Genomic DNA, 20992 nt, shown 5'->3' with positions numbered 1-20992 from the left:
CAATAGCGTACATGTATGCAACAAGTCAATAGATATAAACTCAAGTTGGAAGAGGGATGAAGAGGGGTTCTCAGAACAACACGTAGTGGGACAGCAGTTCATTTTTGTCTGTAATTTAAAGGTTATACCGGAAAAAAAAGAAAGGTTCCGAGTCAAGTCTTATTAAGTAATGTATTACAAAGAACACTGGGTGACAGATTGTAACTAACAGTAATGGACATTGCAGTTTCCTCATTGAAAGGAATCTTGTTTATGAGCAATTCCTAATACTGTAGTCTTATCACGTACATATGAATCGAGATACAATTCATTTGGATATTCAATTAAATAAAAACAAAACAAAACACCATTCCTGTAATATATGTGTTTACTGCTACCCTCCTTCTGTTCCATTTTTAATTGCAACATGGCGGCCAAGGCGAATAACTTTAACTCAAACTACGCCAAATGAAAACTATTTATACTTACACAGAAGACAGTTCTTATAAACATATAAACTAAGAGGCAATCCGACTGAATTTTTAATTAAATGTAAAACAAAACACAATTTCTATAATATATGTTTTTACTGCTACCATCATCCTGTTCAATTTTAAATTGCAATATGGCGGCCAATGCCAAAAACTTTAACTGAAATTACGCTATGGAAAAACTATTTATACTTACACCGTAGAGTTGTCACGAACATACGAACTAAGATACAATCCATCTAAATCTTCAGAGAAATGTCCATCAAATCCCATTTCTACAATGTATCTGTTTCCTGCAACCATCAATCTACTCAATTTCAGTATTATGAACCCATTGTCTGTATCATATTCTAAAGTAGAATTTATTGTGTCGTTATGTCGTCCGCTCAGCCGAATTTCGATAGTATTTTCTGTGATATGTAACATCTTACTGTGTAGAATAATTTCATTTGTTGAAGACCTGCATTCTACTTCTATTCCCACGTGACCAGAGAAGAAAAAGTCTTCTGAGTTGTCTCCATAGATATATGGCTGAATCTCAACTTCATAAACAGTCGGGTACAAGTTGAGTGGTAGTCGAAAATTCCTGTCAACAGACGGCGCTTTATGTAGTGTCTTATTTGCCACTTTCCCATTTGATTCTGTTAAAAAAAGTTATTTTAACAAACATTGCATGAATTTATTTAGGGTTGTTAGTGTCAGATTTGTTGTCTTTGTTTATTTGGTCTTTTCTTCTTTTTTTTAAATTACGCATAACGAATGCATTGTGGGTTTGGATATGTATGTCACATATGTATCTAATTTAAAAGTTATCTGTAAACAATTTCTATGAAGATTAAATACTCTGATCATAATGTTCTATTGTTCAATTGTTTGATTTGAATTAAAAATTTGTTTCCCGCCCTAATGCCGACCTTTGATCTGTTCTTGTTCAATTTCTTCTCCTGTCAAATTCATTTTCAATCTAAAACCCATACAAACGAACTCGTTTACACTACGTTCGGAAAATGGTAGCCGACCGGAATAAAACTGTGTGCAAATGGAGTTGACGATGGCAATTTTTAAGGTCTGTTTACGAACTTAATGGATGGGTTTGGTCGGGAATGGTGCTCCAGAGTAAGTAGGTAAGTAGGTAAATGGTATTTAAAGTCATAATATATGCACACAATAACATAGAAAACATGAGCTCTGATGAGAGCTTTGAGCCTGCTCCAAATTTTCGGGCGACCATCCCGTCCTGCAATTTGACTGAGTGGTAATATACGTAACACGAGATGGACGTACTACAAACCGCATTGCCGTTCTTGGAACGTACCAGGGACGTGATATGACGTGGTATGATCGGGCGTCAATTAGATGTATGTGTTAAAAGACCGAGTCCATTTGTTGCATGTTCACCCCGTCGACACACAGACCGAACTCGACCTCCTTACGTCCTTAGTGCGTCTTTATTCCGTCTAAATACGATCAAAACAGAATAATAAGTTCTGAAAAAAAGTTAGCAACACGTTTCTACACAGTTATAAAAGTTCGCAGTATGTTCTGAGTCAGTACGCTCAACTTGTTTTGAGTACGTTTCTCACGTTCTAATGTCGTTCTTAAAACGTACGTCCGTCTGCAGTACATTCAGAGAAGTTATTGTATAACAACATCTCATGATTGCATGTATGTATCAGACTGATTTATTTTCCTTCATTTAAGAATTAAATGCTTCTTTTTCTAATCTTAATGGGGTGTAAAAGCGTTGATCAAAGCACCTTCTGCATGGAACAAGCGCTTCATATGAAACATGTGCGCACGATCAACGCTTTTACAACCATATTAAATATAGCCGGCCATACGGTATGGGTTTTTCTCATTGTTGAAGGCCGTACGGTTGCCTTTAATTGCTTAAATCCACTTTATTTGAACTTTGGTGGATAGTTGTCTTATTGGCAATCATACCACATCTCCTTATTGCGTGAACCCCTGAGGGTTCAGGCATATATATTAGTTAGAAATATAGTCTATGGAGGAATATTCGGAAGCTAAATTATTGTTCATTCGGAACACCTATTCATCTTATCTGTATTAGCTTCCTGCAATTAAGAGCACCTCCATACGGTGTATCTTAGATATTTAAAACATGGCAATAAAGAATTTTCACAGATCGCTAATTCACTTATCTGATATATGATAATAAATAATCTACAGATCCTTTTCAAACATGTATATTTATTGTAAAGCTACATTTTATGCATTGCAAGGGTTTACTGACTTGAGCAAAGTTGACAGTTGTACCCTTTGATAAACAAGTGAAAGTTAAATGGTCAAGATTTAATTATAACGACCTATGGTATCAAACATCTGAGTCTAGATATTCACAGAGAGATATTTTTAAATAGTGCTGTGGTTTCTACATAATGAGTTATAGTGGGCTTTGGGATTCGATTTGTAACAATAAAATCATTATGCACACTTGTCATTTTGACAAATCAGATAAAAAAAAATCTGTTTCAAATGAAAATAAAACAAGTAAAATAAAGACTGTTCGTTAATATACATTTTTACAACTTTTACTGTTTCCTTTTTACAGAATTGTCTATCAATTAAGTTATCTTGTAAGTTAATTAAAATCTAATTCATTGATGTCACTATTATTTCAGTGGCCGCTGCAGAAAGTCTTGACTCGTTCAAGACACTACTGCATGCACATTAAATTTCAAGTCCCATATTTTTATTTGCACCATGTATAAATGTTATGTACAGCACTAATTATTTCCTTTCTGTTAAAATTATTTTTGGACTAGTTAAGTATGGAAGCGCACACCAAACAATGACAGGATAGTCAACCAAATGACGGTGGTCACTTAGTGGTAGAAATAGAAATTTCCTTTCTTATTTACACACTGTAACGCTCTTAAATTTATGTGTGTTTTGGATATGCACTAGTGATTGGTAAATATTGATACGTTTCTGTGTTTTTAATATATGAGACTTAACATCAAGAATTTTATTATTATGGAATCGTTCACTTTTGTACACTTCGGTATCTAAATAGAGGGTGGTAAAAGGGAGGGTCTGAACACGGACACACGTGAAATAAAAATCGCAAAAACGTTGCACGGAAAAAAAAACACTCTGCAAAAATAAAGCCAAGTAATAAAATCGTAAATATCAAGGGAAAAAGTACAAAAAGTTATTACTCAGCCGTTCTGGGAGATCATGCAGTCATTATAAATGGACATGGCGACCCTGCATGTGGTCACCTTTTAGCGTCCGTTAGTTGCATCTGATTTATGATAATAATACAATAGGCTATTAATAAATATCTTGGGACCAGTTAATAAGTTTATGATTTAAAACAATATTTGGGCTGACTTTGAATTAGTCCCGGTTTACTTTTTAATCAAATGCGGGACAAGCACGAGAAAATAAGAGTACCGACACGAAACACGGAAAATAATTAAGGGAAAACACGAAGCACGCATATCGATCCAAACACGAGAAAACGAGAAATAAAACGTTGAAACACGGAAACACGTGAAATAAAAAGGCCGAAAACGTTGCACGAAAATAACCTTTTACCACCCTCTAAGTAGGCCATACTAGATGTCGACACCTCATATTAGAACTTAAGTAGATGATCAATTTCGTTTGCAAGGTTAAAGAAATCTTCAAGTTGCTCTAATTTGCCTGTGAAGACCTTAAAACCGTCATCCCTATTGACAGTGTAGATTGATGTTTTCTCTCCATTGGAACTTATCTAAGATTTTAATGAATAGGGCAGACAGATGCAGATCTGTGCATGTTGGTGACAATATACCACCCATGGGCGCTCCTATAATGTGTTTGTATAACAGTCCATTAAACTCAAATTCATTGTTTCTAAGAATTAATTTAACAAATGCAGTTAAATCTATTTTGTTGAGAATCTTTAAAGTATATTCTCCTGTGTGTCAATACATTCTAATGCATTGATAACAGTTTCTTCTAAATTATCAATGATTATATTAGTTTACATTGACGTACATCCTAGGTAATAAGAATGCATACTTTTTTACCTCGTGTGACTCTATTTTAGTAATGAAATTTTATGTATCTTGAATGTAAAAGTTATGCCTCTTCAATAATTTGATGTTGGATGTGTACGGATTGATAATTTAGTATTAGATGCATGATTTTTTTAATTAGTTGTTAATGGCTTTGAACTAGCTGTCAGTTACTGCGAGTACTCTCAGATCTGTACTTAGTGTCTATTTGTTGTTGGGATATACAAGTACCCAGCCACGTCCACTCTGTGTAGTATTTCTGTTTGTATCCATCTGATGAGTTAAGCCTTTTTCAACTGATTTTTATAGTTAGTTCTTATGTTGTACTTTTACACCACTGTCCCAGGTTAGGGGAGGGTTGGGATCCCGCTAACATGTTTAACCCCGCCACATTCTGTATGTATGTGCCTGTCCCAAGTCAGGAGCCTGTAATTCAGTGGTTGTCGTTTGTTGATGTGTTACATATTTGGTTTTCGTTCATTTTTTGTACATAAATTAGGCCGTTAGTTTTCTCGTTTGAATTGTTTTACATTTGTCATTTCGGGGCCTTTTATAGCTGACTATGCGGTATGGGCTTTGCTCATTGTTGAAGGCCGTACGTAGACCTATAGTTGATAATTTCTGTGTCATTTGGTCTCTTGTGGAGAGTTGTCTCATTGGCAATCATATCACATCTTCCTTTTTATATTTATAATTAGATCAAGTAAGTATCTCTCGCGGGAGAGTTACACTTATTGATGATTGGTCGGTAACGAACATTAATGTGTCCTACTAGCTGACCAGTTCGCAATGCCTCATTACTTATTTCTAGATTAATTTTATGAATTTTTGGAAGAAGGAACATGTGTCCTCCATGTTTTGAATTATTATTATTCTTTAAGAAATTATACGTCTGGGAATCTTTTTTTTCTCTCTCCTTGCTTTATATTTAACACTTCTCTCAACATGCCAAAATTGTAATGATTTACATTAAAAAGAAAATATTATCCTCCACACACATGGCCAAGATAACACTGATATATAATTTCTTATTCAATTGACTTAATAATTAGAATAACAAAATCTCTAAGGTTCACGTATTGTCTTTTTTTTAAAAGCAACTTGTCTTTATATGTAATGTATAAAACTTATAAAGACTGGTGCGATAAATTTTGATTATCCAGCAATGACATTTTACGTGTTTGTCAGTTTTATTGAACCATTCATCTTTAGTTGTTGCGTCATTCTTTAGATGCTAATAAAAAGGGGGTTTTGGTAGTCTATTCTACTCTTTCCTTAGAAATAAAAAAAATCAGAAGCGAACTAATGTTGAGATAAATATTTTTCTTAAAATTATGGAAGGTACTGATATAATCAATTGTATATCACATTTTTTCTTTTGCCGATTTATTATGTAAAAAAATCAGGCGATAAAACAAAAACATATACCACTCTAACGTATTTCAAACAGCTAAGACCAGCATTGTATATAGATAAAAACAATTAACAAGCACTATTAACATAAACTGTTATAAGAGGGTCTGGGTGGGATTTATGTAACAGAATAGAGAATAATGGGACTAAAAAATAAAGAATAATGGTCAAAATTTATAAATAATAGAGAAAGACGTCATAAAAAATAAGGAACACAGAATTGAAGGACCCCCATTCAGAGCCCCGTATAACTTTTTAAGAGTGTCCTTTTTATAGATTTGTAAGGTTGCAGTTTTTACAAAAAGTATTACTGTTCGTGGCCAAAAACGACAAAATTAAGGTATTTGTATCAAACAAAAGTCTAGATCATTCGTTGGAAAATTATGTATTTCTTTTAAATCTTCTTGGCAGATTAGATCTCATCTGATTGTTTGTCTTAAAATTTGTACTATCTTAGAATATTGTTCTCTGTTGTATATAAGGTGTCCGAATGTAAATATGTTTGAACTCCTATAGTATGTAACTACTGCTTTGCAATAAAGAATTCATCATTCATTTTAGTTGTAAAACAGTACTTCCTTAGACGTGTAACAATTACATAACAATTCATTCATTGTGATGGTAAAACTGTTCTAGCCTCAGTCACTGTACTCCGTTAGACGTTTATAGAAGCATGTGTACAATGTATCAAAATAACATAACAAGCTTTTGACATCGGTATGTCAATTATAGATCACTTACATTGCATAATAGTGTGTTTGTAGTTTACAGAATATAAAAAAACAGCATCAGAGTCATCATTAACTATGTTACATGTACTTGCACATATAAATCGGTATTGTTTCAGTTTCGCTTGGAAATTATCAATTAATGTACCATTTCAACTGATCAAAATACAAGTTCAAACTATAAAAAATAAAACTAGATTTGAATTTTTAAGGTACATCTACATATACTCTAATGTATTTTTCATAAATATTTGATTAAAATTAAGATGTTATTCAGGGTTATAATTTGATCTTGGAGGCATGTTGCTACAAAACTACATGTTTTTTTTTATTGTTGTAAGAAGTCTTGCTCAGTGGCCATTTCTACTGCTTGTGTGTAAAGAGAAAAGAACAAGAAGAAAGACAAGCTCCGCAGCTACACATATACATTGTTCTCTATGTATACACTAATCATTTAAATAATGACTTTGAAATTCAGATGTTTACAATACGCCATTGAGTCAGCAACCCAACACATCCTAGATGTTTACATACATATTAAGGTCTTGAACGATAGCCTATTTGATTTTCTGTCTTGGCTGTTGATACTTGTCATTAGTATATTGGAGGCCTTGGTGGCGAGTGGTCTGAGTAGTCAAACTACTGTATCACTAGCCCGTCAACACTGAGGTTGTGAGTTCGAACCGCGCATGTGACAGTTGCGCTCGACACCCTTCTTAATTGACTAGTTAGGGATCGTGTCAGTTTTCCTGCCAAAGGTCGGTCGTTCTCTCTGGACAATCCGGCTTCCTCCAACAATAAAAACTGACTGCCACAAAGTAGTCAACAGTGCTGAAAGTGGCGTTAAATAACAATCTATCAATCAATAAATCGTTATTGTATGTATAGCTTCTCTCTTCATTCTCATTTAATGTTTTTATTTACTCACCATTCGACGAAGAACATTTAATATCCAACGTTGTAAAATAAACAATGACGGCCACTACCGCTAGCAGACAGATTACCAGTATCACCAACAAAAATCCTGTAAGGTTAGTTACGAAACAACCTCTCTTTCTCAGATCACTAATATTTCCCATGATGCTTACGACTTAAAATGCCACTTATCCGTGAAATCAACTCATGCAGATAATAAAATAACTTGCAGTCGTGGTGAAAACTAAAGCTCTCTTTGGATGTATCCAACCGATATCACTTTTTCTGAGTTCATAACCTTGACATGTTCATATATACATGTTTTTGTGTGACATTCATTTCTTCTGATTAGTGAAAGTTATACTGATGTACTATGCTTATAATGAAGAAGGTAATTAGTTCTTTACATTTTCATGAGTACCATTGACTTTCTTATTATAGTACTTTAATCTGATTGCATTACAAATACTTGTTTAGTAATTCTAAATATAGCATACATCGTGCAAACTCGAGCCGATCGTTCGTGGAGCAAAATGCATAAAACGTTAAGTTCAGTTTCAACATATTTTATTGTCTAAAGAAACAATAGGATTGGATGCAAGTTATAACAACTTAACATAATCCTCTCCAAATAAATACCATATACAAAATTTCAAGATAACAGCAATTATATAATTAAGTACAATATGAAAAATATATAGAATAAATATATTATGTTTAAACAGTAACAGTTGGATACGAGTACATTTTAAGCATGTTAAGATACAGCAATATTAATCAAAGAATCGTTTTGTATGGCGTATATAACTATGTATATTTCTGAAAAGGATTGTGTTTTGTTTAACACTTATTTCGTCTGTTCCAAATAAAATATGTTTCATGGCAAAAAGTAAAATAACAAAAATACCGAACTGCAAGGGAAATTCAAAACGGAAAGTCTTTTATAAAATGGCAAAATCAAAAGCTCAAACACATCACACGAAAGGAAAACAACTGTCATATTCCTGACTTGGTACAGGCATTTCAAAGCAACTAAGTGTTGGATATTTTCAAAGAGCTGATTTCTAAAATTTATGTAGAGTGGACATTCTAAAAAACGTTTGAGATCATAAAATCAAAGAAGGACACAAAATGTTGTCTACTTGTGTTCTGCATCAAAGGCTTTAGTAAAATGCATAAATTATAAACTGAAAATAAAGTTAAGCTAACAGTCTATTGGTATTTGACTTGTTTTTTTTCCCGATATATTAATAATTTATTATACATGTTTATCGATCAGATTGGAACCAATCGCCAAAAAAAGATATTTCAAACAAAGTAATATTTCAAACGGCACTTATCGTACATGTGCAATCTTTATGTGCCTGTCCCAAGTCAGGAGCCTGTAGTTCAGTGGTTGTCGTTTGTTCATGTCTGTCATATTCGTTTTTCGTAAATTATTTTGTATTAAATTCGACCGCTATTTTATTCAAGTAAATAGTTTCTTATTTTTCGTGTCGGGGCCTTTTTAAGCCGACTATACGGTATGGGTTTTTTCACATTGGTGAAGGCCGTACGGTTGCCTATAATTGCTTACATCCATTTCATTTGAACTTTGGTGGATAGTTGGCAATCATACCACATCTCTTTATTTCTATTCTGTTGGTCAATTCATGTGAGTGTTCATAAGATTTCACCTGGAACCCTCTCTTGGAAAATGAGGATTCAAACAGTGATAAACCCAGTAACCAATTTAGTGTCTGGAAAAATCATCAACTAAAAGTTGATTTATTGACCTAAGGAAATGCACTTTTGAATAATTTCACTAAGATCTAACATGTTTTTTTTTTGTTTTTTTTTCTGCAATGTAATAGAAAAACAAAGGATATGAAGTATCCATCCATGGCACAAAATCAGTACATGCACAGCAAAAAAACACACAAAAAGCAAAGGAATATCACTTTTATTGCTGTTCCTCATCTCAAAGTATATTTCCAATTTGGAACAAAACATCCCAAACGGTTTGGTTTATTGGTCTCGACCTGCTGATATGCTTATTTTGGCCTTTGTTAGTCTTGTATGCTTTTTTAATTTTAGTTCATTTATATGTTTTGGAGTTTAGTGTGACGTCCATTTTCACTGAACTAGTACACATTTTGTTTAGGGACCAGCTGAAGCCCGCCTACGAGTGCGGGATTTTCTCGCTGTGTTGAAGACCCATGATTGGTGGCCTTCGGCTGTTTTCTGCCCTTTGGTCGGGTTGTTGTCTCTTTGACACATTCCCCCATTTCCATTCTTAATTTTATTATTTTGTCCACATCCTAAATATATATGAAATATTTGCTATTAAGCATCCTTGATATTGGTTAACATAGTTCAAAAACAAATAATCACCACAATTTTAAAGTTGTAAGAAATCAACCTTTAATTTCATTGCATATATCTTGGGTGTTTAAGGCACCATTCCTTTTTTATTTTGTGTTTCTGTTTTAATAACATGAAGTGACCCAATTACTAACGCTTGTAAACATGAAAAAGAAAGTAGAGTCACATTGCTTTGTTGATTTCCAGTGAAGGTTATTTTCTTATGCAAAGAGACGTTGTTTGAAATTTTCAATGTAGTACTGGAAGGGACTTAACTTTATTCAGACGATGTATTTCAGAATCTTTATTTGAAAAAAAGTTCGATTCTGAACATTTAAAAAAAGTGGTTAATGAATATACGGTACAAGTTGTACACAAGTTTGGTGGCATTGCCCAAATACGTATCTGTATATAGGTCGAAGTATGTTTATGCATGTTCTAGTTTACTACCGTTAAATGAATTATTATCGTACATGTACATGTGACAAATATGTCAAAAGGCAGTGGTTGGTCTTATCTTAACTCCATAATCATGATAATGTCTGCCGAGGAAGGTAAGTCACCATGGCTGCCAACATTACTGATATTGACTGTGATCCAAGCCTCTGCTTTTGTGTCAGTTACTGTTCTGCAGTTCTGTGCTTTGGATGATATTGAGGATATTGACATTGGTTTGGAAAACAGAATAAAATCATGGACGTTATCGCAGGTATTGCCTAGCACTACATTTTACATTTTGAATTACAAGGTAGATTTTAAAATAGATATGTACTCTACTTAAAATAAGAACAAATAAATCAAAAAATATCACAAGGACCTAAGAGCTACGGTACCGCAGCTACTTTTGAATATGTGGAAATATTTGCCATGCACTTAACAAATCTGCATGTCTTTTATACATTCTCTCCACGTTTTTCGCTTGCATAATTATACATGTTTTGATTGTTCCTGGTAAACTGTCGTCTACAAATTGAATATATATAGATTGATATTGTCAGATACATTGCAATAGTCGGTGGAATACTATCTATATAAACAAATGGGATGTGGTATGATTGCCAATGAGACGACTATCCACCAGAGGTCAAATGACGTGGATATAAGTAACTATATGTCACCGTATGGCCTTTATCAATGAGCAAAAACCATACCGTATAATAATTTATAAAAGACTTGGACATGACAAAATGACAAACAATTCAAACCAGAAAACCATCGGCCTCATTTATGATAGATTGATCACTTGGGTAATGCGGGTTTTGGGAGTGATCAACACAGAAAAGTCTTAAACTAAAAGTTGCTTGTTTTGATCTAAACAGATGTATGTACTTTTGAAAATTATTGCTAAGATGTAACATAAGATTTGTTTTGCCCTTTAAATTATCTAGTCTGGTTTTCAATGCTTCCCAATATGTTAACGTTACCACATGATTGAAACACTTTTTTTGATAGAGGAAACATTTTTATAGTTAACAGATGTTGGACAACAATTAAATTATCTTTTGCCTAAGTTATTATTTAGATTTTTTTATAGGAAAGATATAAAAGGGAAACTCACGATAAGAGATTTTTAAATGGTATTTTGACTGATCTTTTACTACAACAGGTAAGGCAATAGTTGTATAAATCGGATGGTAGAAGGCCGTTTTTGGGGGGTAAATTGTCAAGTCACAGAGTGAAAAAAAAAGTTGCAATATTTTCCTATTATTTTACGTATTTTATAATGCTTGATACATTATATATGTACACAGAGAATTCAAAATCAAAACAAAAAAAATCAAAACTGACTACTGCTAAAATAGGCACAAAGATGCATGCACGAATTATTGTCTCAATAAAGAATCCAAGCCCCAACCCCCTTTCGATATATAATTCGTTAAAATATGTATTTGCGTTTTCATTTTTCTTATAAAGGATGGAGTTGACTATGCACATAAAGATAAGGTTGCAGGAAAATAGTATTAACTCACCTTGGTGGTACCTGGAAATCCCTTCTTTTTAAAAGTGACATAATAGGGATACTGATTATAACGATAAACCATACTCAGTAACATAAATAACGCACAACTTTTTTCCGTTCATAGTAGGGAGAACTCATAAATCATATTAAATTATGTATTGATTTCTACGGTTACTTCATATGTTCCTTCACGGAAAACATGCTGACTATTATTGAATCCCATATTACTGCTATAGGCGTCATGATTCTTTTTTTTTAATCATTATTGTGTTGGATTAGATTTTGACATCCATGCAATTACGGCAAACATACATGAGTATGTACACAAAAAAAGTTTGCTTTTTTTTTGTGAACTATAAAATCAATATTACCTATGCTGACTACCACATGGACGAGTAACGATTATTTTAATATAGATATATAGATAATCAAATCATGGAATAGTTCGGCAAAGGTTTACTAAAATATCAGATTGACCAGTGTGTTTCTATATATATGTTGTGTACAAGTTGCGATTTCATACATGTTATAACATGTACACAAATACTGTACATGTCATAACTTGTACAATGCAAAAATACATGTTATAACATGTACAAAAGTACCTCGTACAAGTTATAACATGTACAAAATATTGCTTAAAAATGGTTTTAACTGGTACAAAATTTGAAAATATATTTAAATAAAGCAGAAAATACATTTGAAATTTTATTGAATAATAAAGAACAATAATCAAAAGCTCCGAACGTTTTTTTCTTTAGAGCACAGTGATCAAAGATCACAAAGTTTCAGAAATGTGTTTAATGCTTCACAGCTTATGTTGGGTTTCATGTCATTGTATGTTGTATGCGGTCCACCATGGCCTACAGCAGTGTGACGCTGTTTAATATTTGCATACTTTCCCCCAATGACAACAAAGTAGATAACTGGTTCATCGGAATTTTTTTAGAACAATGCCTTATTATTTTGGATTATACCCCTCCCCCTCTTTTTTAATATGCAAAAATTAAAGCAAGGTCTCCTATGCATACTCTATGAAGGCCAGAAAGAGAAAATGGTTTTCATTTGACCACGCTTAATTATAAATAATTGTGGAATTATTAAATCTGCTCTTCAACATTTTTGGCCTAGACCATAACTAATGTAAATCTTATTCATCATAAATATTTAGAAGTAGAAGATGAATTTCATTTCACTATAAAATATACAAAACTAAATACAATTAGAGAACAATTATTTTCCAAAATTAGTGAAATAGTTCCCTCTTTTTTAAACATGACTAATAAAGCAAGATTTAAATTTTTGTATACGTGTGGTGAGACTGGTATAATTAGAATTATTGTAAAATTCATAAGCGACATGTACAATTCTAGAAATGCTTTATTGAGTACTAAATAACTTTGTGGTACCACCTCCTCAGCAGAGATTATATACATTTATTATAATTGTAACAATATTTTCTTTTAATGATGGAGGGGATATACAAATATATATATACAATGTTTATAAATGTGGTCAGATATATGTTTGTATGTTTATGTATAGCCAATGTTTATTGTCTTGGTAACAATCCTATAATTTTGGATTTTAAACCAATAAAATATCTTATCTTATCTTATCTTATCTTATCATTATTTTTTGATAATTAATAAGATCATTGCATAAGTCGAATGTCATTTTGATATTTTGATATTTTAAATTTCTAGCCTCCTCTACTTTGAAAACAGGGTTTTGTTTATAGAGAAATTTTCCAAAGGATTTCATTGTAAAATCTATCCTGGCTATCCTCTTGCATCTTAAGTCTCAACTAGTATGAAGTATTGTACAATTGCCTTCAAAGTGGAAATTCACAATTATAATTCATCAGGTGAGAATACTAAATAATGTTTGTTGACTGCAACGTGTGTTTTAAAAGGTATTAAGTAATTATAAAAACTATTCATCTGGTCAATAACCGTATCAAAAAGGACAAAACACACGAACATGAATGATCAATAAAAACAAATGAAAATATTATTGAGGTTAATGTAATAGAAATTAGGGCATAATGAAATTCAAATTTTGTACAAGTTAAAACCATTTTTAAGTAATAATACGAGATACTTTTGTACATGTTATAACTTGTATTTTTGCATTGTACATATTATAACATGTACAATTGGTTTGTACATATGTACATGTTTTAACATGAACAAAATCGCAACTTATACAAGACATATAAATTATAGCTAAAAAAAGGAATTCATGATTCACATACCAAACAAGCAAGTTTAATTTCCGTGCCATAATTACAAACTCAATTTGATTTAGCTGTAAACTTTCGAATGAAATTTTCGTATTTGACTATCTACTTTTTTTTCAGGAAAAGATTCTTGCTCAGCATTGTGTTCATAAAGACCAACCGTGTCAACCAGGTAAAGTAAACTAAAAGAAAACCCTTATTGATTTAATCCAAACGAAAAGTAATAGCTTTACAACGGTTAAACTTAAAAAGAATAATTAGTAAGGAGTAGTTAAAAGATATATAAAAACAAAAAGAATATCTATGAAATCAGAGCTCGCAAGTACATTCCCCCACTGCTATCCAAGAATTCATCGTTCACAAAACATAGTTTAGTTGTAATGGATCAATATTTTTGATTGGCTACAGATATTCACCTTTAATTCATTCACTTTCAGGAGACAACGGGGACAAAGGCAAACAAGGAGATAAAGGTAGGTATCTTATATCAGTATTCATGCAAGAACAACGTACAAGTTACAAACGTTAATTGAAAGGTTAAATTTAAAAGTGGAAATGAACGGAAGTACGTACGGGTCATTTATTTGAAACAAATATATATATATATATATATATATATATCGGACGAAAATAAGTTTATCAATCTAGTCACATGACATAATTTATATTATTCTTGATCATTGAACGGTTGTTCGTTGTATCATTACTTGAACCAAACTGAGAAACGACAAAAATTCAGAAGCAATGTGATTTGTTTATTTACAACAATCCAATTTTTGGAAAATTTATTATCCTTGCTTTTAAAATTAGGGACAGTATTTACAAAAAATAATTAGCATTTTCTGTCTACATGTTTTATTGCAAATATAAGTATTATATCATGTATAAACCGATGAGCTGTAAAGCGTAAGGTAATAAAGTATATATAATAACAATCATTAATTACAAAATAGTTTTTTTGACAAATCATTGAAAAGCGTATCATTGAGATTATAAAATAAAATACTGGATTAATGTAGCTAAAGACAAGAAGTATAAAACCGAGTCGTTTTATTAGATCGCAAATGTTCAGAATATGTATTTACTTAAATAAGCAAATTGTTATATAGAAATAATATATGATTCTATGAAATTCATTTGAATGCTGAATTTGATATCATATTCACCTACATTGAGAACTTTTTATAAAAACTTATACTGACTATTTATTAAAATAAATTGTGTATATTTTGTGTAAACTGTTAGTCGCAAGTATACTTGATGAAGGTTTTACCGGAGACACGTGTGTGTTGTTCGCACGGAAATTTGTATCACGAGTTTGTTCCCTTATACTCTCATAATTACTTGAAACAGGTGGGAAAGGTCAACCAGGACCAACAGGAAGAAAGGGCGATCAAGGACCCTATGGACTTCCAGGACAGAAGGGAGAAATTGGTTCAAATGGGGGACAAGGAGAAAAAGGTCTTCCTGGTGACGTTGGAGATATAGGTCCACAGGGACCGAAAGGAATGAAAGGAGATCCAGGACCAAGAGGGTTCAAAGGTCAAAATGGTTTTCAAGGATTACAAGTAAATGCTTCCTGTGTTTGTGTGTATTTCTGATACAAATTTTGCTGTGCCAGATGCGCATTCCGACAAGTAATGTCTCTTCAGTGATACCCGAGGCCAAAATATTTGAAAATCCAAACGTAATACAAACGTTGAAGAGCAGATCAAACAAAAAGGACTAATCTATTGCTGTGCATGTGTAACTTTTATTTATTCTTAAATATCTTCTTGTTCATTGGTAGTATTATATCACACAGTGGTAGTTATTGTCTAAAAGAGAACCGACAAAAGTTTGTGATAGGAACAACTTTTATACAACATCGTTTAAACATCATGTTAAAATAGTCAACACGACGTATAAACATGGTAGATATTTAAACCTATATACTTGTTACAGTAGAACATCAGCAAAAATATATTTCATAACCCAAATTATTGATAATGAATTTATCCCTTAAAACAATAAATACAGTTGTATTTAAAAGAAAAGTATGCTGCTGCCTATTAAATTTGATTTATTACTATTGTTATAAAATAGTTTATTATTAATTTCAGCATTTGACTAAAACAAAAATTTCACAATCAAATACTGTAAATCAACTTATTTTCGCGGATACTTTATTTTTGCGTTTAGCCCTTTTTAGCACACTTTGCAGCGAAAAAAACAAATTTAATTGAAGTAGTTGAATAAGGAAAGATCCAAGTTTTTTTTATATTCGTGACGCAAGGTGCGAAAATAAATTGCTTGCGAAAGTTACAGTTTACAGTATGTTCACGAAATTTATAAATTTCATTCTAGGGACAAAAGGGTGAGACTGGTTTGCCTGGATTAAAAGGAGATCCTGGATTACTTGGTGAAATAGGTATGAAAGGAGACAGGGGGATGCCTGGACCAAAAGGTCTTCCTGGCTCTAAAGGAGAACCTGGTCCAGTGGGACCACCAGGGAAAGACTCCAAGATGTTGCAGGATGGTTGTGAATGTCTGAGTGAGTATTGATGCATATTGCAGTCTTCATGATACATGTTTGTCAGCCATAAGTCTGAGTGAGTATTGGTGCATATTGCAGTCTTCATGATAAGCCATAAGCGCAGTAGCAAAGGCTAGTGAAACGTTTTTGAAAATAAGTAACACGTTTTAGAACAGATGAAGTAAAAGCCTACATATATTGATATTTTTTGACAAAATGATGTTTGGGCCAATACAGTACAAGCAAAAGGTTGGATAATGTATTGCACGATGAAATTTGAAGAGCTATTTTTGTCTGCAAAGTGTTCATTTTGGGGTTCAATATTATGACTATATTTAGATACAACATTGAAAAAGAAAGTTTGCGCAGAGTTATGTAGCAAGGTAAGGTAGAACAAGGGTTGGTTCCGGAAATGATCTTGTTCTTGTATCTCTTAGCTTCAAGCCCTTATCATATTTTTCAAAATTAAAGATAAGAGGTAAGATACTTACTGTTTGTATTGTCCTGTCTAAAAACGAGAGGCGAAAGATACCAGAGGGACATTCAAACTCATAAGTAGAAAATAAACTGACAACGCCATGGCTAAAAAGACAAACAGACAAACAATAGTACACAAAACTTAACCTAGAAAAACTAAAGACTGAGCAACACGAACCCAAACAAAAACTGGGGGTGATCTCAGGTGATCCTGAAGGGTAAGCAGGACCTGCTCCACATCTATCTTTTAGGAATGCATTAGTAAATTTAATAGAGTGCAGGGATACAGTAGCTAGTCAAACTGGTAAGTGGTGTAATACTGGCAATTTCAACGTTGAGAAAACTAGTTTAAAGATCGGTTAAAAAAACGATGCATATCATCTAGGTAAACTTTAAATGTCACAGTATTTCATAGATATTTGATTAGCCAATACTTTCTTGTAAATTAAAAAAATATAATATTAGTACATTATATACTTGTTATTCTATTGTTTATCATAAAATATTTACTTTTAAAATATTCTTTTATTTCTAGCACATTATATTTTCAACTTGCAGTGAGCAAAACAACTGTGAAAATGTCATGAATTTCAGATCAGATCAGATCTGCGGTAATCAAAATATTCTGTTTTGCAATGTATATTTAGTGTTCCAGATCTTTTTTTTTTCTTTTTTTTTTTTTTTTTTGGCAATGTAGAGTGTAATCATGGAGTCCACATTCACTTATATACATACAGTCATACTGTAATACATATAATGTAGTATCCCTGTCTCTGATTGTATCATGTGTTTTGGTGTAACATACCATAACAGTTCGTTTTTTACATAGTTGATTTGCTAACTGTATAAGTTGAAAGCATAATAAGTTGAAAATAGTATGTGTTTTCTGTAGAACCGCCGAAATTTACGAATAATTCTGCACACCATGTATATGTGTATGGTTCCAACAATTCGATTCCATGTTTTTTTACGGGAAACCCCAAACCCACATTCACTGTTACCAAGGTTACCAATGACGGCTCCTCTGCTGGTACTCGCTACAAATGTGTGGCTACAAACCCCTTCGGATCAGCAGAATACTATGTCAACGTTGAACTTGGAAGTAAGTACCTAGTACGAGGGTCTGAATCTACATTTTTGTATTCAAAACTTTTTTGTCATTTTTCTGTAACTTTATATTTTTGTCCCTTCTTCTATATTCTTTATATTTAAGCATCCCAATATTCTCTATACTTTATTGTTTGGCCACTTTTTCTCTTTTTTTTTTTTTTTGAAGGGGGCATTTTTCACTAGTCTTGGTCCTTTATTCTCTAATCTGTAAACCCCATCCAGACCACTGTAATATGCGTATAAACAGTATAAATATACCATTGAAAGGTCATTAATGTAAACCAACTAATGTTTGCCAGTGGTTTCAGTTTCATGACTTACATATGTACGCGAGATAAAAGTGATTTAAGTGTCATGACTTACGCGAGATAAAAGAATAGCGCAAATACAATGTATTAATCGAAGCAAATATTCCAAAATTGGATCATCTCCGTATATGAATAAACCTATAAAATTAGAAAATAGACTAATATACTTTCAATGGTATTATTAGATCCGGTTTAAACGTTGAATACACTGTTACGTGTACTTTCGGATTTGTTTCTTTGCTAACACATAACGTAATAAATTATCATTAAAAAGATAGCACGTCGTAATTTTGACTAAATATAAAATATTTACCGACATATCCTGTGTTTAAGGCGGTACCTTTGTTTCAAGTGTCACTGCAAGGCTTGAAAAAGTTTAGGGGTTTATTATTGTTTGCATATTATTTGTAGATCATATGTTCTGATGCTTAAGCAATGTTGGTACAATTTTTCAGATTTTTTGGCATGCAATGCTCCTCGAAATCGTATTTATTAGGCCTTCCAACTGCTTCGATTTGAGCGCTACTAATGAATCTAAAATATAAGCGAAACGCGCGTCTGGAGTAACACATTGTACTCTAGTATCTTTTTGTTTTAACATAACTATTGGAATCTAACTTTTTATTAAGATAGAAACACATTCATGCTTTAATTCTAGATTCCATACTCCTTCTAATGATTGTGTACCTCTCATGATGTTTTTATATATTCGATGACGTCAGGTTTTTTTTTTTTTAAATTAAATCAATTGCTCTAGAATTACGTAAAAAATAAAAATTCACTACCTTTCTTAATCAAATGTTTGTAAAAACATGTTTGCGATTATCGATTTCTTACGTCCATCTTCGAAATAATTTTGCCAGGCTTGAGACGGTCGCTATACGAAGGTGCAGTAATCTTCCTTTAGAGGCCTTCATTTAAATGACTGTGTAGGAAATTTACCTAGGATTTTTTTTTATTAATCTGAGATATGAGGTTCAAATATGAAAAAAAAAATATGACACTTTAGTGGTATTCTTAACTTAATAAACAAGTCGATATTAGTCCAAAAAGATATGAGTTTTCAATAGTTTTACAATCAAAGTATAAGAAAGGCAAAAGATACCAAAGGGATATTCAAACTCATAAGTCGAAGGCGAACTGACAATAGCATGGCAAAAAACTAAAAACGACCAAAAGACGTCACAAATAGAGTATACAAAACACAACATAGAAATTAAAGACTGAGCAACACGAACCATACAAAAAATGGAAGTGCTTTTATGTGCATCTCAAGGGAAAGCAGATTCTGCTCAACATGTAACACCTTATAGTTTAGTTACACCGTTTATAAATAAGTTTGTTAGAACATTTTTAAGAACAGTTCTTTTACTTGTTTGCTTTAAAAATAATATTGCGTATGATTTCTTTTCCAGAGCCTCCTAAAATGATTATAACTCCTACAGACCTCAGTCTTGGACAGGGTTTGACAGTCGAACTTGCGTGTTCAGCTAGTGGCAAACCAAAACCGCAAATATTTTTCTATCATGACGGCCATCTTGTAAATACCACGAGTCATTATTTCGTCAATGACGGTCACCTGACAATCAGAAATACCGTACCAGGTGATAGCGGAATTTATTACTGTTTGGCCAAAAACGAACTCGGAGATGCTCAATCAGTATCTTGGAAACTTACAATATCTTAATATAAACAATTAAAGATAAATGTTATGAAGAAAAATGATTTTGTTGTATATTATAATTAGTGTACAAAGCGTTTGAAAATATCAGCAGATTCCATTATTGAATGTAGTATGATTGACCACTTGATCAGATCAAGCTACTTTATTATATTTCACATTTGTAAGAATTGTCACAATCGTGTGTCCACGATTGGTTGTGATATGTTTAACTAATCAAGCTACTTTATATTTCACATCTGTAATAATTGCCACAATGAAGTGTCCTCGGTTGGTTGTGATATGTTTAACTAATCAAGCTACTTTATACGTCACACACTGAGGTTGTGAGTTCGAATCCCGTAAGGGGCAGGTGCACTCGACTCTAATCTTAATTGACTAGGATTGTCAGTTTTCCTACCGAAGGTCGGTGGTTCTCTCCGGGCCCTCCGGCTTCCTACACCAGTAAAAACTGACCGTCACGAAATAGCACAATAGTGTTGAAAGTGACATTAAGCACAAATCAATCAATCAATCAATCAATTATACGTCACATTACACACAATGTTAACATGATGTAAGGTTGCAATGGGTATTAAAGTTTCGGCCGAAAATTCAACGTTCTTGTTTTAATCAAAATTGTTATTTATCCCATAATATAATGTTTACAAGCATCAATAGTTATAACATGTTAAAACTAAATAAATGGGAAATTTAAGAGATTTCTGTGGGTCAGGTCTTTTTTTCTATTTCTATACTTCAAAACCTCTATTTTACCTATAAGGTCAATAGAAAAAAGTGTATGTTTCTTCTAAGGGCT

At 32.6% G+C, this 20992-nt stretch overlaps 2 protein-coding genes across 13 annotated transcripts in view; one reads left to right on the top strand and one right to left on the bottom strand.

Moving 5' to 3' along the window:
* Positions 1–7891, bottom strand: part of LOC127721436 (aminopeptidase N-like) — a 121499-nt gene extending 113608 nt beyond the window's left edge. For all 12 annotated transcript variants that reach the window (XM_052228158.1, XM_052228159.1, XM_052228160.1 and 9 more), the window contains exons 1-2: positions 7571–7891; positions 667–1111 (exon numbers count right to left, since the gene is read on the bottom strand). In XM_052228158.1, coding sequence (XP_052084118.1) covers positions 667–1111; positions 7571–7721 — 596 coding nt within the window. In that variant the 5' untranslated portion in view covers positions 7722–7891. The remainder of the gene's footprint in view (positions 1–666; positions 1112–7570) is intronic.
* A 2547-nt stretch (positions 7892–10438) lies between these two features.
* On the top strand, positions 10439–20199 carry LOC127722300 (acetylcholinesterase collagenic tail peptide-like). Its single transcript, XM_052229189.1, has 8 exons — positions 10439–10609; positions 11435–11506; positions 14223–14274; positions 14540–14575; positions 15456–15670; positions 16449–16635; positions 17987–18196; positions 19928–20199. The coding sequence occupies exons 1-8, from the start codon at positions 10439–10441 to the stop codon at positions 20197–20199; spliced, it is 1215 nt and encodes a 404-aa protein (XP_052085149.1).
* The last annotated feature ends 793 nt before the right edge of the window (positions 20200–20992 follow it).

The sequence above is a fragment of the Mytilus californianus genome, unplaced genomic scaffold (genome assembly GCF_021869535.1).
Source record: "Mytilus californianus isolate M0D057914Y unplaced genomic scaffold, xbMytCali1.0.p SCAF_12, whole genome shotgun sequence".
Taxonomy (NCBI): domain Eukaryota; kingdom Metazoa; phylum Mollusca; class Bivalvia; order Mytilida; family Mytilidae; genus Mytilus; species Mytilus californianus.
This window is presented reverse-complemented; position numbering and strand designations above follow the sequence as displayed.